The sequence below is a fragment of the Thamnophis elegans genome, chromosome 8, assembly GCF_009769535.1.
Source record: "Thamnophis elegans isolate rThaEle1 chromosome 8, rThaEle1.pri, whole genome shotgun sequence".
Lineage (NCBI taxonomy): Eukaryota > Metazoa > Chordata > Lepidosauria > Squamata > Colubridae > Thamnophis > Thamnophis elegans.
Genome location: NC_045548.1, coordinates 27,515,266 through 27,529,367, shown reverse-complemented (window position 1 = coordinate 27,529,367; position 14,102 = coordinate 27,515,266). Strand labels below are relative to the sequence as shown.

The 14,102-nt window shown below is 35.0% G+C and overlaps 1 protein-coding gene across 1 annotated transcript in view; it reads right to left on the bottom strand.

Annotated features, from left to right (window-relative positions):
- MYOM1 (myomesin 1) overlaps nt 1-14,102 on the bottom strand; it is an 83,622-nt gene that overhangs the window by 19,737 nt on the left and 49,783 nt on the right. The window contains exons 17-25 of the mRNA XM_032222248.1: nt 13,891-14,012; nt 12,761-13,078; nt 10,223-10,419; nt 9,489-9,615; nt 8,915-9,099; nt 8,033-8,147; nt 1,975-2,131; nt 937-1,043; nt 402-446 (exon numbers count right to left, since the gene is read on the bottom strand). Coding sequence (XP_032078139.1) covers nt 402-446; nt 937-1,043; nt 1,975-2,131; nt 8,033-8,147; nt 8,915-9,099; nt 9,489-9,615; nt 10,223-10,419; nt 12,761-13,078; nt 13,891-14,012 — 1,373 coding nt within the window. The remainder of the gene's footprint in view (nt 1-401; nt 447-936; nt 1,044-1,974; nt 2,132-8,032; nt 8,148-8,914; nt 9,100-9,488; nt 9,616-10,222; nt 10,420-12,760; nt 13,079-13,890; nt 14,013-14,102) is intronic.

Genomic DNA, 14,102 nt, shown 5'->3' with positions numbered 1-14,102 from the left:
TTCTCTCAGGGGTGGTTTTCATTTCACTATTTTATAAACTGCCAACTACAAATGCCAGTTCTAAGATACTCATAGCAAACAGCAGCACCTAGCTGACCTTGATTGATCTTGGAAAACTAAGCAGAGTTAGATTTTTTTTGTTGAATACTTGGAAGTACCTGGGAGACCTTCTGGGAATACTGGGTCTGTAGACTAGATTAGGAAGTTGAAAATACTTCCTCAAAAAAGACAATAGCAAATTACCTGCAGTATCAGTGTCAAGAAATCCAATCAAACTCAGAGAGCACAAAGAACTTCACTTTCCTATTGTAACCAGTGCAAGGGAGACTGACATTATTTTGCTAAAATATGTCAGAAATACAAATGCTGTATAGAGTTTATCTTCATTTTTCTTTACTTACCAGGAAACTTGTGGTCATGACTGAGCGCAAGCAGACGCTTCATTTCTGCAAAGCAATATAGTCGGGGTAAGAAAAGCCATATTTTGGTGCATATATACAGAGATAGATGATAGATAGATGATAGATGGATGGATGGATGGATGGATGGATGGATGGATGGATGGATGGTAGATTGAGAGAGTGAGGGAGAGAGAGTTTGATCTAGTGGTTATGACACCAGGCTACAAATCAGGAGACCCACCTTAAGTATGAAAGTTGACTAGGCCATTGGGCCCGTCACACTCTCACAGCCCAACCTACCTCACAGGCTTGTTGTTGTATGGGAAATAAGAGGATGAAGGAGTATTAAGTACGCTGTCTACATTGAATTATTTATAAAAATAACAAAGGCAGAATATAAATATATAAATAGTCCCACATTTTATTTTTATGATTGTTCATAGTCTCATGTTTATTTTGAAATGTATCTTGATTTGTATTTATTATCAGAGACAAAGATCAAGACTGACATGTAGAAAAAGCATTTTGTTCTTACCTTCCTCATCTATTGTATAGCTTGATGACACACCGTCTGTCTCAGTTACAGCACAGGAATATATACCTAAATCTTCTTCATTGAGATCTTTAAATATTGCTTTTGATCTTTAAGACAAAAAAAATTGTTGAAAGAAGAGACAGGGGTTTCAAAAAATATAAAAGAAACTCCAGTTACATTTACTATAGTTTACGTTTCCTAACTCAATGCTCTGTTGTTATGTTGGGTTTCAGAACACAAATTCTCCACCAGCATGGCCCATCCTGACAATTTGAAGAGTTAAACCCAATATACTCGGAAAGCACTAGGCTGGTGAATATTGCTGCGTTTAATAGGCATGTGCCGAGGAACTGCTAACACAGGCTTTACAATCTATTTTTCAAATGGACAGAGCAAATAATTGAAAGGTAACCTCATGTAAGTAATGTTTAAAAAAACACACCACAGATTGATAACCAGAGATAGCAAGCATAAGAAGAGGCTATATGGAAGATCTGTGGAATGTTTTTTCTCACTGATCCAGCCAAACCTAGTATAAGCCACAAAGAGAAAAATAAATAGCCATAATATGGATGGAATCCATTAGATTTTCATCTGAGAGGAATCTGTAACAGCTGTGGTGGCCTAGAGGTGGAGCTCTTGCCTCACAATCAGGAGGTTGTGAGTTCGATTCTAGGTAGAGGCAGATGTAGGGTCTTCTGCTTGGGGAGGGGGTTGGACTAGATGACCTGCAAGATCCCTTCCAACTCTGTTAATCTGTTACTTCTGTTTCCTTTGAATGAAATACAGATTTAGAGCAATCATTCTACTGAATTATACCTCATATATTGAATCAGAATGTGCAAAGCTGGCAGATTTATTTCTTTTTTTTCTCAGCACACATCTCAATTCTCCTGAAGGTTGGGGGCTTATAATGCAGGGAAAAGGAGGTGAGAGAAAACTTTCTTGGTACAACAGGTAAAGTTCCCTTACATGAATCAAAATTGCAAATAAAATAACACATAACATACAAGTATAAATATTTATAGTAATTCTTACTTTCCACCTTTGGTGTCAATGGCTAATCGAGAGTCATCATCAATTGGTTCATAATTTTTGGACCAAATAAATTTAGAGTCTGGAGTCCCCTCATCACAGTCAAAATTCAATGAAATTACTCCATCATCATCAACGTCAGCCACAATTTCTTTTGTACCTGAAATGTGGAAAAAAAAACATAAAGGCAGGGAGGAAGAAAGGGAGGGAGGGAAAGAAGGAAGGAAGGAAGGAAGGAAGGAAGGAAGGAAGGAAGGAAGGAAGGAAGGAAAGATATCAAATGATTAAGTTTCAATCAGACTGTGAATCTGTAGACTATCCATGCATAATTTAATACTGTAAATTATTCACTAATATAATAACAGACAACAACCAATGTTATTTAGAAGATCGTAGTATCCTTCAATCAAATAAAAATAAAAGGACAAAATAAAAGGCAAAAAAATCAACTTTAATAAAATGGTTTTGCAAAATTGCAAAAGCTAAAAAACCAATTCGTGTGTAATATGGACTGATCACAAAAAGGCATTTGATTCATTACAACATAGTTGGATCATCTAATGTTTGGAAGCAACTGGTGTCAATAAAAACAATACAAACAAGTGTATAGAAAAAATAATGAAGGCAGAATTGGTGGTTGGTATGAAAAATATGGACTTGTTAACATTAGGAGTGGCATGTTTCATGGCAATTCATTATCACCCTTATTATTTGCCATTGCTGTGATCCCACTTTCAGTAATTTTAAAGAAAACAAATCTTGCTATCAAATAGCAAAATATGCTAATAAAATCTCCACATATGCTTTATATAAATGTTCCAAAGCTTTATGGAAAATCAGAAATTGAAATCTAATCGTGAATAACTACCAAAACAATTTTAGCACAGATATAGTAATGGAATTTGGTCTAAAGAAATATGCTACTATAGCAGTAAAGCAAAATAGTAATGACATTGAAATGGCAAATGGCCAAACCATTGTGAACCACCAGAATGAAGCCTATATGTATTTTGTATATATTAGTATATGCAAGTATATTTGACAGCCAGTTTGCTGGTGGTTAAGGCATCAGGTTAGAAACCAGGAGAGTGTGAGTTCTAGTCCCACCTTAGGCATGAAAGCTGGCTGGGTAACCTTTGGCCACTCATTCTGTCTCAGCCCAACTCACCTCACAAGTTTATTGTTGTGGGGAAAATAGCAGGAGGAAGGAGTATTGTGTTTGTTCACCACCCTGAGTTGTTAACAACAACAACAACAATAATGGCAGGATATAAATAAATAAAAATAAACTAAAAAACTGGCATTTCAATAACTGACAGTTTACTAACATCAAACATTGAAAAATTAAAAACTGCAATTATTAAGAATATACCCAGTGAATGAGAAAACTAAGGACAAAAATGAATGGAGGAAACATCACTAAAGCCATCAATATATGTATCGTATCTGTGATATAATATGATAAACTGCTGGAATTATCAATTGGACACAAGCAGAATTGGACAGTTTAGACCAAAAAAGAAGAAGAAAATCTGTATCTACATCCCCATATTGATATTGATTAATTATTTCTGACTCGCAGAAATGGATCAAGTCTAACAAACTGTTTTAAGGAAGAAAAGCACATATTGGTTGATTATGTAAAAGACAGCCAAGAACAAGCATTGATCAAGTTTAAAAGCACAGTGAGACATGGACATCGAAATAATATAATAAAATCATGAACAGAATGCTGGCAAGGAAAAGTACCACATGACCAATTTCTACAAAAGATCAGGAGAAAGGTCGATAAAGATAAAATCTGATAATGGCTTACAACTGAAACATTTAAAAAGGGAAATAGAAGGCTTGATTTTTGCCACTCAAGAGCAAGCCATTCAAACTAATATAATCAAGATCAAAATGGAAAGATCATCAAATGATTCAAAGTGCAGATTGTGCAAAGAAGATGAAAAATCATACACTCAATTCATGCATGAAGATTACATTAACTGATTATAAATTATGATATAACACAGTCCCCAAAATGATTCACTGGAGTATCTGTCAAAATTATTGTGTGCCAGTAATGAAAAATCAGTGGGAATATATATATAAAGTAGTAAATAATAAACATGTTAAAATATTATGGGATTTCCGAATACAAACTGATAAAGTTTTGGCTCACAACCCACCAGAGTTAAACTGATTGAAAGGAGGAAGTTGTAGATAACTGATCTAGCAATACTAGAAGACATAGAATTGGAGATCACAAAGTGTCAAGATCTGAAAATCAAAAGGGAAAGTTTATGGCAGTGGTTCTCAAACTTTTTCAGTCCACCGCTCCCTTGGTGCTACAAACGGATCCTTAGTGCCCCTCACCCAGTGGTGGAATTCAATTTTTTTTCTACTACTACTGTGGCCGTGGCTTGGTGGGCGTGCCTGGGTGGGTCTGTTTGCATGAAGGAAGGAAGATAGTAACAGTAAAATTCAAAACTGTAACAATTAATTGCACATTTATTCAAAATCCAATTTAAAAACTTTTTAGCTAATGTTAATTCAACAAAATTGTTGAACATGATCCAGTGATACCAGGTTTTTAAAGTCTGATAGTCATTTATCAAGAACCTTAGTGACTAGTAACTTAGTAAACTCAGTAAAATTTAGTAACTACTTCACTGTTCACTAAATTCTTAATGTGATGGATGGCTTGATGAAGTGATACCAGTTTCCCAATGTCTGGTTTTAAGTCACTTAGCAGGAGTCTTAAATCACCACGTTCAGTAATCTGGAGTCAATTTCTTTGCTTGGAGAGAAGTTGGATGACCACACTGAAGCCACGTTCCACCAAATATGATGTTGGAAATGCAACAAGGAACTTCTTAATCACTGTCCATAGTGCAGGATAGCAATCAGAAATTTCTTTCTGTAACCAAAACTCTCGGTACGATTTCTTAAACTTTGGCTTCAGCTCAATGTCATTGTGCAGCTTTATGAGTTGTTCCTCCACTACCCCATCTTCCTCAGTATCTGAAAATGGATTTATCACCCAATCTGGAATTTCCATCAAAAGAAGATCCTGATATCGCTCAGACATATCTTTATGCAGCATGTCCAAATCATCATCTTGTATCTTACCTTTCTCTTCTAGCTCAAAGAAGCTCGGAAATTGGTATAGCTTGCGATGGCCTATATTGCACTTGAATGGAGTTAACTTTGAAATAAACGTAGAGATGACAGATTTGGCCTTAATAACAATTGACCTAATTTCCTTGCAACTGCAAATTCACTTCATTGAACTTTGCAAATAGTTCTGACAAATAAGCAATGTCATGCCTGATCTCTTTGAGTTCACCACTGAGCAAGGCATTCTTGTCTTCAAAAAAACTTCACAAGCGTCAAAAAGATTGTAAAAGCATGTCACACAGTTGCCTTTTGATAGCCAATGAACTTCTGTATGAAGCAGCAAACGATCAAAATCTTCATCATTGAAAAGGTATTGAAAAAGTGACTTATGACCATTTTTGACAGTTATGACCATTGTAGCATCTCCATGGTCGTAAGATCAAAATTTGGATGCTTTGCAACTGACTCATACTGTATTTATGATGGTTGCAGTGTCCCGAGGTCATATGATCATCTTTTGCAACCTTCTGACAAGGCAAAGTCAATGGAGAAGCCAGATTCACTTAACAACATTAGTAACAAGTGCAGTGATTCATTTAACAAGTGGCAAGAAAGATAATAAAATAGGGCAAAATTCACTTAACAAAAGAAATTTTGGACTCAATTATAGTCATAATCTGAGGACTACCTGTAGTTTGCAGCAGGAGGAAAAAGGCTTTTTAGAGAGCAAAGAGATAGCAGAATTTGGAATGTAGAGAGCAAGTTTGTATCTTCCCTAGCAATTTGTGAAATACAGGTGGTCCTTATCTTACAACTATTAGTTTAGTGACAGTATGAAGTTACAATGGCACTGAAAGAATTTAGTTATGACTGTTTTTCACACTTATAACCATTGCACCATTCCCATACCCATGTGATGAAAATTCAGACTTGGCAACTTACTCATATTTATAATGGTTGCAGTGTCCCGGGGTCATGTTGATCACTTTTGTGACCTTATGACAAGCAAAGCCAATAGGAAAGGAGGAAAAATGCCACTTTATAGCTAGTACAACTAATGATTAAAGATATCTCACTCATTACTGGGAATGAGATCAGGGCAATGACAATTCATTTTGGGGGGAAACACAAGGATGTAGTCAGGACATGATGTTAAAGTGCACTGTAAGCTACTTTTATTAGGTGTGTCAATACTTGAGAACCACTTGTCTCAATTCCACAAACTATTCTGAACAAAATGTGCCTCCCTCTTTCAGCAGATCAGCCAGCCAGCTAATGCTATAAAAATTATTACTAATTTAAAACACATTTTCTGGAGTATTTCCAGCAGTGGGCAAGATTAAGATTGTTTATTAATCCAGATGATTTTAAAAAGAAACAATACCAATGCTATAGAAAAAAACGTGCATCTATGAAGTAGTTGTAAAATCACGCCCTGTCCCAGCATGAAAGGGTTACAATCCACAACCTCTTTTGTACACTGTTCAATCCTTATTTACATAAGAAAGTCGCTCTTCCCCTTAAGAATCACATTCCAAAATTTCTGCAATTTTTTACGGAGGCAGCAGTTCAGTTTCTACACAGCATGACAGACCAGCCAAGGATCTCTGTGCGCTCATGTTGGGTGGGATAGGAATTTCGGCTCTTGTGAAGCTGTTCACCCACACGCCCATTTGTTAAATAACAGCGGGCCGTGGAGAAGGAAGGTGGCAAAGCCAGGGAGAAACAGGAAAGACAACTCCATTGCTATGTTTAGGGGTTCAGGCCCCCCTGCAGCTGGAGGAGCAGTTTTAACTGCCAGTCTCTCACGACGAAGAACCCAGCCCTTCCACCCATTGAAGGCGTGCGCGAGACCCAAGCCTTACCAAAGGCGCGGTGTCGCCGGTTCCTGATGAGGTGAGACTGAGCCGCCACCTCCATAAAAGCCGTGTGGGGAAGGACTCTCGCTTTCAGTCCTATCACATTCCCTTCCATGCCTGCGTGCTAAGCTAGGCGAGTCGGGAGTACAGTACAGCAGAACACCTCCAGCACTCCTCTGCCACATCCCTTGCCTCTTAGCGCCCCCCTGCCGCCACCACTTGCCTCTTAGCCCCCCAAGTCATCCCACCGCTCCCCAGGGGGTGGTACCGCCCACTTTGGGAACCACTGGTTTATGGCATAAACCAAGGAGGAACCTAGTGGTTTTTAGCACACTAGATGTTATAACAAAAATGTTGGATGGCACTTAGAAAATCTGCACATTGACAAAATTTCTGTCAGTTACAAAAGGTCATGCTTCAAGGAGCAGTTTCCAAAAGAGAGATTCCTCGGTTATGTTTCCATAATATTGACAATGTTATGAAAAGCTGGTAAGTAATCTATGTTTCCTTCCTATCATCTTTCCTTTTGTTTTGCTTGAAAGAACCATACAAAAAGAAACTTATTTATATGGTCTTTCTATAGGAGGTCAATGGCCTTTATATTACTCTACAATTCCTCTAAAGCTTGCTTGCTTATACAGCATATATTCCAGGAATTGACAAATATGAGGCCTTCATCTAGAAGAGGAAAGGAAATAGTAGTTACAATCTACTTATATGAAACATGTTAGTTTTCTTTTAATAACTATAATAAATTAAATTAAATTTGTGCCACTGTCAATCGGGAAATGTGGTGGCTCAGTAGCTAAGACTTGTCGATCAGAAAGGTCGGCAGTTCGGCGGTTCGAATCCCTAGCGCCGCATAATGGAGTGAGCTCCCATTATTTGTCCCAGTTTCTGCTAACCTAGCAGTTTGAAATCATGTAAAAATGCAAGTAGTAAAATAGGAACCACCTTTGGTGGGAAGGTAATAGTGTTCTGTGTGCTAGAGTCAGGAATGGCTAGCACATATGTATGAGGGAAACCTTTATCTTTATGTTGGCAATCACTCTAATATATATTTAAATTCTTATTTTTATCAAGCAAAATCAACAAACCTGGTCGGGTTTCTGCTGTTACAGGATCAGTAAGATCTGATGGTTTCCCAACTCCAGCTTTATTTGCTGCTCGTACACGGAACACATAACTGGTGCCTTCTTTGAGGCCACTTATCTAGAAGACATCAATATAGAGAAATCACCTATGAAAATGTTTCTTACGCATATGAAAATGATACAGAATTAATTAAAGTCACTTGAGTCAATAAGTAAATATAGTAATAAGGTTTACTTAGGATACCAGATAATTTCTACAAACCTAATCAAACTTCATGCTTTTCCTACTTATAGGTATATTCTCCACTGGACTGGAATAGGAATTTACAATTAAACCAGACATCACTGGGAAAAACTGTTCATGAAATAAAGAACTACAAATGCCACAAGCAGTAAATATATATTTATTTTAAAATCAAACATTAATGTAACCAGTAATAAAATATATACATGATTGATCCAAGAAAAGACCACAGTGGCAATCACTGTAATATTGCCATGAATATGCCATGAATATGCCATGAATAAGTATAGTATGTGTGTGTGTATGTATATATATATATATATATATACTATACACATACTATACTTATATACTATATATATAAAACAAAACAAAAATGAAGAGAAAAACAAGATAAGTAGAAAACTTATTATCCTGACTATTTATTCGTTCAATAACCATTGCCATGATATCTAATTTGCCCATTTCTTAAATAATATTTCTGGTTTTAATGTAGTAGATCAAATTTTTTCAAGTCCAAGTGTAATAATTTAACTTTTATGGAAAGGCCAAATAAATTTAAACCCAAAAGTAATACAAAATAAAATATTAGTATAAGTATGTAGAGAAGTATAGATTTTTTAAAATCTACATCAGTATACCTTTAAGAATTTGTTTGTAATAGGTTTTGTATTCACACTCTTCCAACAATCATCTGATGCTTTTGTTGGTTTCACATCAACATAAAAACCAATTACAGGACTTCGGCCAACATAAATTGGTGGTTTCCATAATAAAACTATGGAGTCTTTCCTAACTTCGTTACATGACAAATCATGGGGTGGTCCTAAAGTTAGGAAAAACAACAATACAGAGAAAACTACAATAATTATCAGTGTATAGTTAAAATAGTTATCATCTAGAAAAAATGTAACTAAATTGATTTTAGCTGTGTCTTTGGAAGATTTCTGAAAAAAGGGGTAATAGAAAATAGACACATGAAGCCTATCAGAAAGGGAAGGAAAAAAGAAGTATTAATTTTAATAACAAGGTTTGAGGATTTGGAGTTTATGCAAAAGTGATTAGAACCAGGGGTTACCCCCCCCCCCCAACTTCCAGGGTCAAATTTTTCTAATCAATTCAGAAAGAGGTTAGCAAAGAATTTACTAATATCAGCAACAGTCCTTCCCTCCCTCCCTTATTTCCTTCCTATGAAGCTCCACTCCTGGTTCTAACCTGGAACAGCAATGGTCCATTCTTCACATTTAAAGGATTGGGTAGCAGGAGAAGGTACGCCAACCCCAGCTATGTTAGCTGCAGCCACTTGAAACTGGTATATCATGTTCTCCTTCAAATCATTTATCTGCCACATAATTGGAACAATACAACATGTTAATACATTGTCCTTTAATGGAGTGAACAAAATATTCCAAGTTTTTATTGTTTTAAAACTAAATATTGCTGACATTAAATACTTTGAATAATTGACATAGAAAAAAAATAATGCTTAAGATCCTATGTTCATTTTTTGATTAATGTTTGTATGTATGTATGTATGTATGTATGTATGTATGTATGTATGTATGAATGAAATTATGTTTGTAGATAGCGAATATTATATTACCCATGAAAATTACTGGAAGTCTCAATTTTGTTTTACTTGATTACTCAATGTGTCTGTCTGTCTGTCTGTCCGTCCATCCATCCAGAGTCAAAAATAGCAGTGCATTTGAAAATTACAGATCTTGGAACATGACAATTGTAAGAGCAACGTCTTGAAAAGAAGAATTAGTAGATTACATTAGCATCCTATTTGAAAATCATGAATAACAATCCAGTTATAAGTTTGGATTCTAACATAAATCAACTTGATATTAATAAAAGGAAAAATTTAATCTGTTGCTGGTGGCACTGTGGAATACCCCAAATTAGGTAGCAGTCATAAGCCTAGAAACATCAAACTCTCTTACCCTATATGCCCTTTCACTAATGGCTTTAATGTTCGCTTCCTTCCATTCTCCAGGTACTCCACCAATCACTTCCCGGTAATTCACATAATAGCCAGTGACCTCAGCTCCACCAATAGCTTTTGGCTGTTTCCATCCAAGAACCATTGAATCACGAACACTTTCAAGCACTGTGATGTCATATGGTGGTGATGGAGGTGCTGTTTTATGATGAATAATTTATTATTAGGATAGAAATATTCTGTTATTCAATCAAACTTTTGTACAGCATTATTCATAGCTTAATCCTGGAGTTTCCTTTCTTCAAACAAAAATCATGTAGCTAATTGAAACACTTCTGGATAAGAAATATGGGCTTCTCTAAACTCCATATTCTGAAAGTAAAAATATTAAGACAGGTGTTTAAAAAGTAATATATTATGGAGTGAATGTTATAGCACAAAATGACTTTAGCTCTACTTCAAACAATGACATTAAAAAAAAAATAGACATACCAGTGGTATGCAGGTATATGTGTGTATGTATATATGTTTGTGCGTGTGTATACAAATACACTTTTGCTGAATCCAAGCATATTGTTTCACAGATGTTTTGTCTCTTTTCCTCTTTTTCCCACTCTTAATTTTTAGTATTCATAATGCTCTAATATCACATCTGCATTACTGCCTACCTTGTACACAGTAAGCGCCCATCATACGTCACCGCAATCCAACTCACATACAAATGAAAATATTTGGAGCTATCTTTTTGAGGACAAGCAAGGAGAGAAAAAGTAAATCCACCTCCGTTGACATCTAATGTTCCATCTCTTTCCTGCAATGCCTTGATCTTGAAAATGCATGAAAATGCCATAGGCCATCATAACTTGGACATAGTTTACTCGGAAACCTGTTTTTCAGTTGTTACATCTTTTTGCAAAAATACGTTCTTATTTTTTAACTAGAAAAAAGAATTACCCAAAGACTCAGATGATTTCACAGTAAGATCTATGAAAGAGACTTGCTTAGAATAACATTAGGAAAGAGTTAAAAAAAAATACAGTGCCACCTAGCGCAAAGATTTTTCAGCACATGCCAGATTAACACATGGATTGTTTCTTCTTTAGTCATGCCTTTCTGCTTGTCTGTGACATTTGCAACACAAGGCAAAATCCATTAGTTTCTATTAACTTTCTAAATACTTTTAATATACATCATTTATTTAGGTTTTAAGTATGGTTTCTAGCTATAGTACTGGAAGCTGTACATAATCTGTAAAAATAAGAACAGGAATGTTTTTTTTAATAAATACAAATCTAATCAAGAACACTGGTTTTGAGATTGTTTTTCCATAAAAAAGGTAACATTAAATAAATAGTCATCTCATGTAAAGTATATGACTATTTTCAATTGTTTGGTAATTAGAAACTAAACCAGCTAGAGAAAAAAAATACTAAATGTTCATAAATCACTTCCATAGAATTACTTAAGTGAATATACTTTATTTCTACTCACTCATACACTGACTCATTTGCTAAATAGTTACGCTGTTGGGCAACTTTCCCTTGTTTTTTTTATTTATATATTGTTGTGTATTATCCTGTGGCTTGCATTCTCTTTTATAAATAGTGAACTGATAAATAAATTTAGATTAGATGTACTTGTGGTATGTTCCATGTATATAATTATACCAGGATGGTTCTAGTCACCATGGCCATTGATAAAATATTATGGTAGTTAGACGTCTAAATAGCAGCAACCTTCAAACATGTGGTATACAAAATATTTTGTCAATATCTTTAATAATATATTCCTGATTATGGAAGGTTCATGACCAGTGCTAGATGGTGACTATCTTTAATATATCCAAGTTTAAACACTTTGGATTTATTGTTTTCTGAATATGAAAGATAGTTATAATTGGAGTTCTTCTTCTCCTTAGATATTCTTTTACAAATGTTTTGGGCAATGTCCTGATGATTTGAAATATGCAAATATGCAATGTATTCAATAGTTCATCAAATAATGTTTACCCTGCTTTTCAGATAATAAGTTAACAGTGCACCATATGTTTCCAACTCAGAAAATGACTGATATTAAATTAATTAATAATTAAGTGTACAATTTTATTTTATTTTCTGTTGTGAAGAATTGGAAGAAATTTTTTAAAAATCTTGGAAATTTGATACTACGACAAAATAAGGCCATACAAACTGAATGTTTAAACAGCATCAAATGTTACCACAATATTTTAGATGCAATATATATTGTTATCTCTTAATAATAATAATAATGTAGTAAACAGTAATCTAACCAAATTAGCAAATAAATGCAACATGCAAGCTTGATGTTAGATGCAACATATAAATGTGCCATAGACTTGGTGACCTCTACACTCTAAGTGTAATGAGCTTTGATGGAAGCTGAGCATTTATTAGATGGAGATGATCAAAATGTCGCATTGGCAAAGATGTCTATTTTCAACTTGGATGATAACAGGACTATAACTATTTGAAATAAATGAGCTTACAAGGTGAAATCACTACATATGACCAAAGCTCACCTATATCATTTTTCTTTTGAATTTTCTCCAGTGTTGAACGATCTCCGGGAACAGATTTACGTGGGTGCTTGGTAGTTGCCTTTTGTGATGAAGGAGTAGGAACTGGGTCACTCCCTTTACTGACTGATGGACTCCTCTGCTTACCAGAGCTACTGGGCATTGTTTGCCTATTGGGTTTAGCATTGCAATTTAACAAAGCATCTGTGTCAAAGATAGGCTGGGAGGACTCATGCATGCCTTCCCAGTTGAGAGTGCGGCCTGTTAGTCCACCAGCTTTATCACTTAGTCCAGGACATACACCATGAAGCAATCCTCCCCCTATAATTGCCAGAAAATAACAAAGACATTTGAAATTAGAGTTCATTCCCAATTCTCCGTTATTGAACAAAATGAAGAAATGGAGACAAAGCAGGACAACGAAGGAACATCAAAGCATTAGTTACAGACAACATGTGATATGGTGGGATTATATGAATTTTAATCTATAACATGTATTCATGCAGTTAATATTTCTATGAATGGTCCACCAAAAGATCTTCCATTATCTTCAAAATTAATTTCTATAATTTTTGGAATGAGGGCATACCATAGTTATACGATCTATTAAAGCAACCTCAGAATTATGAATCATTCAGTTGATGTTTAAAATGGAGTCAAACAATATATGATTATTGGCATTTTAATTATTTTAAATTAATTAATTATAATAAGTAAATTAATTATTTTATTTTGTTAAGCAGCATGCAGGATTTTTTAAAAATCAGATCATGACTATATGAGAAGAGTAGTTAATAAGGAAGTAAATTAGACAAATGAATTATTCAACTTAATCTCCCAAGATATAGCATGTTAGAAATTAGACAAGTACTTCATTATGAGATCAGTTTGCCAGATGATTTCCAAGTAATAAGAGGGTGAACGTACTGTTTATACAGAGTTACAAGGAAAAAGATGTCGGAGATGGTGAAGATGAGCAATCTACAAGTGCTTATTGCTTGGATGACTATGAAACGATGGAAGTGAAATATTAAACATTACCAATGCATATTTGGTGTGGAATATTGAAGTTAATCTAGATATAATTATAACATAGATTTATGTTTTTCCCATAGGAACAGTGCATCGCTTACCAATAGCTGCCTTGACTTCAATGGCTTCTGAGTCCTGTGAATATCCACTTAATCCAGCTGCATTAACAGCTCTGACACGGAAAATGTAGCGATCTCCAGTGGTAAGTCCATGACAAGTGAATCTGAAGTAAATCAATGTTTAAATTAAATTAAACTAATTAAAACACTGTGAAACTATACAATATTTCCTTCTTTACACAAATGATTTCTGT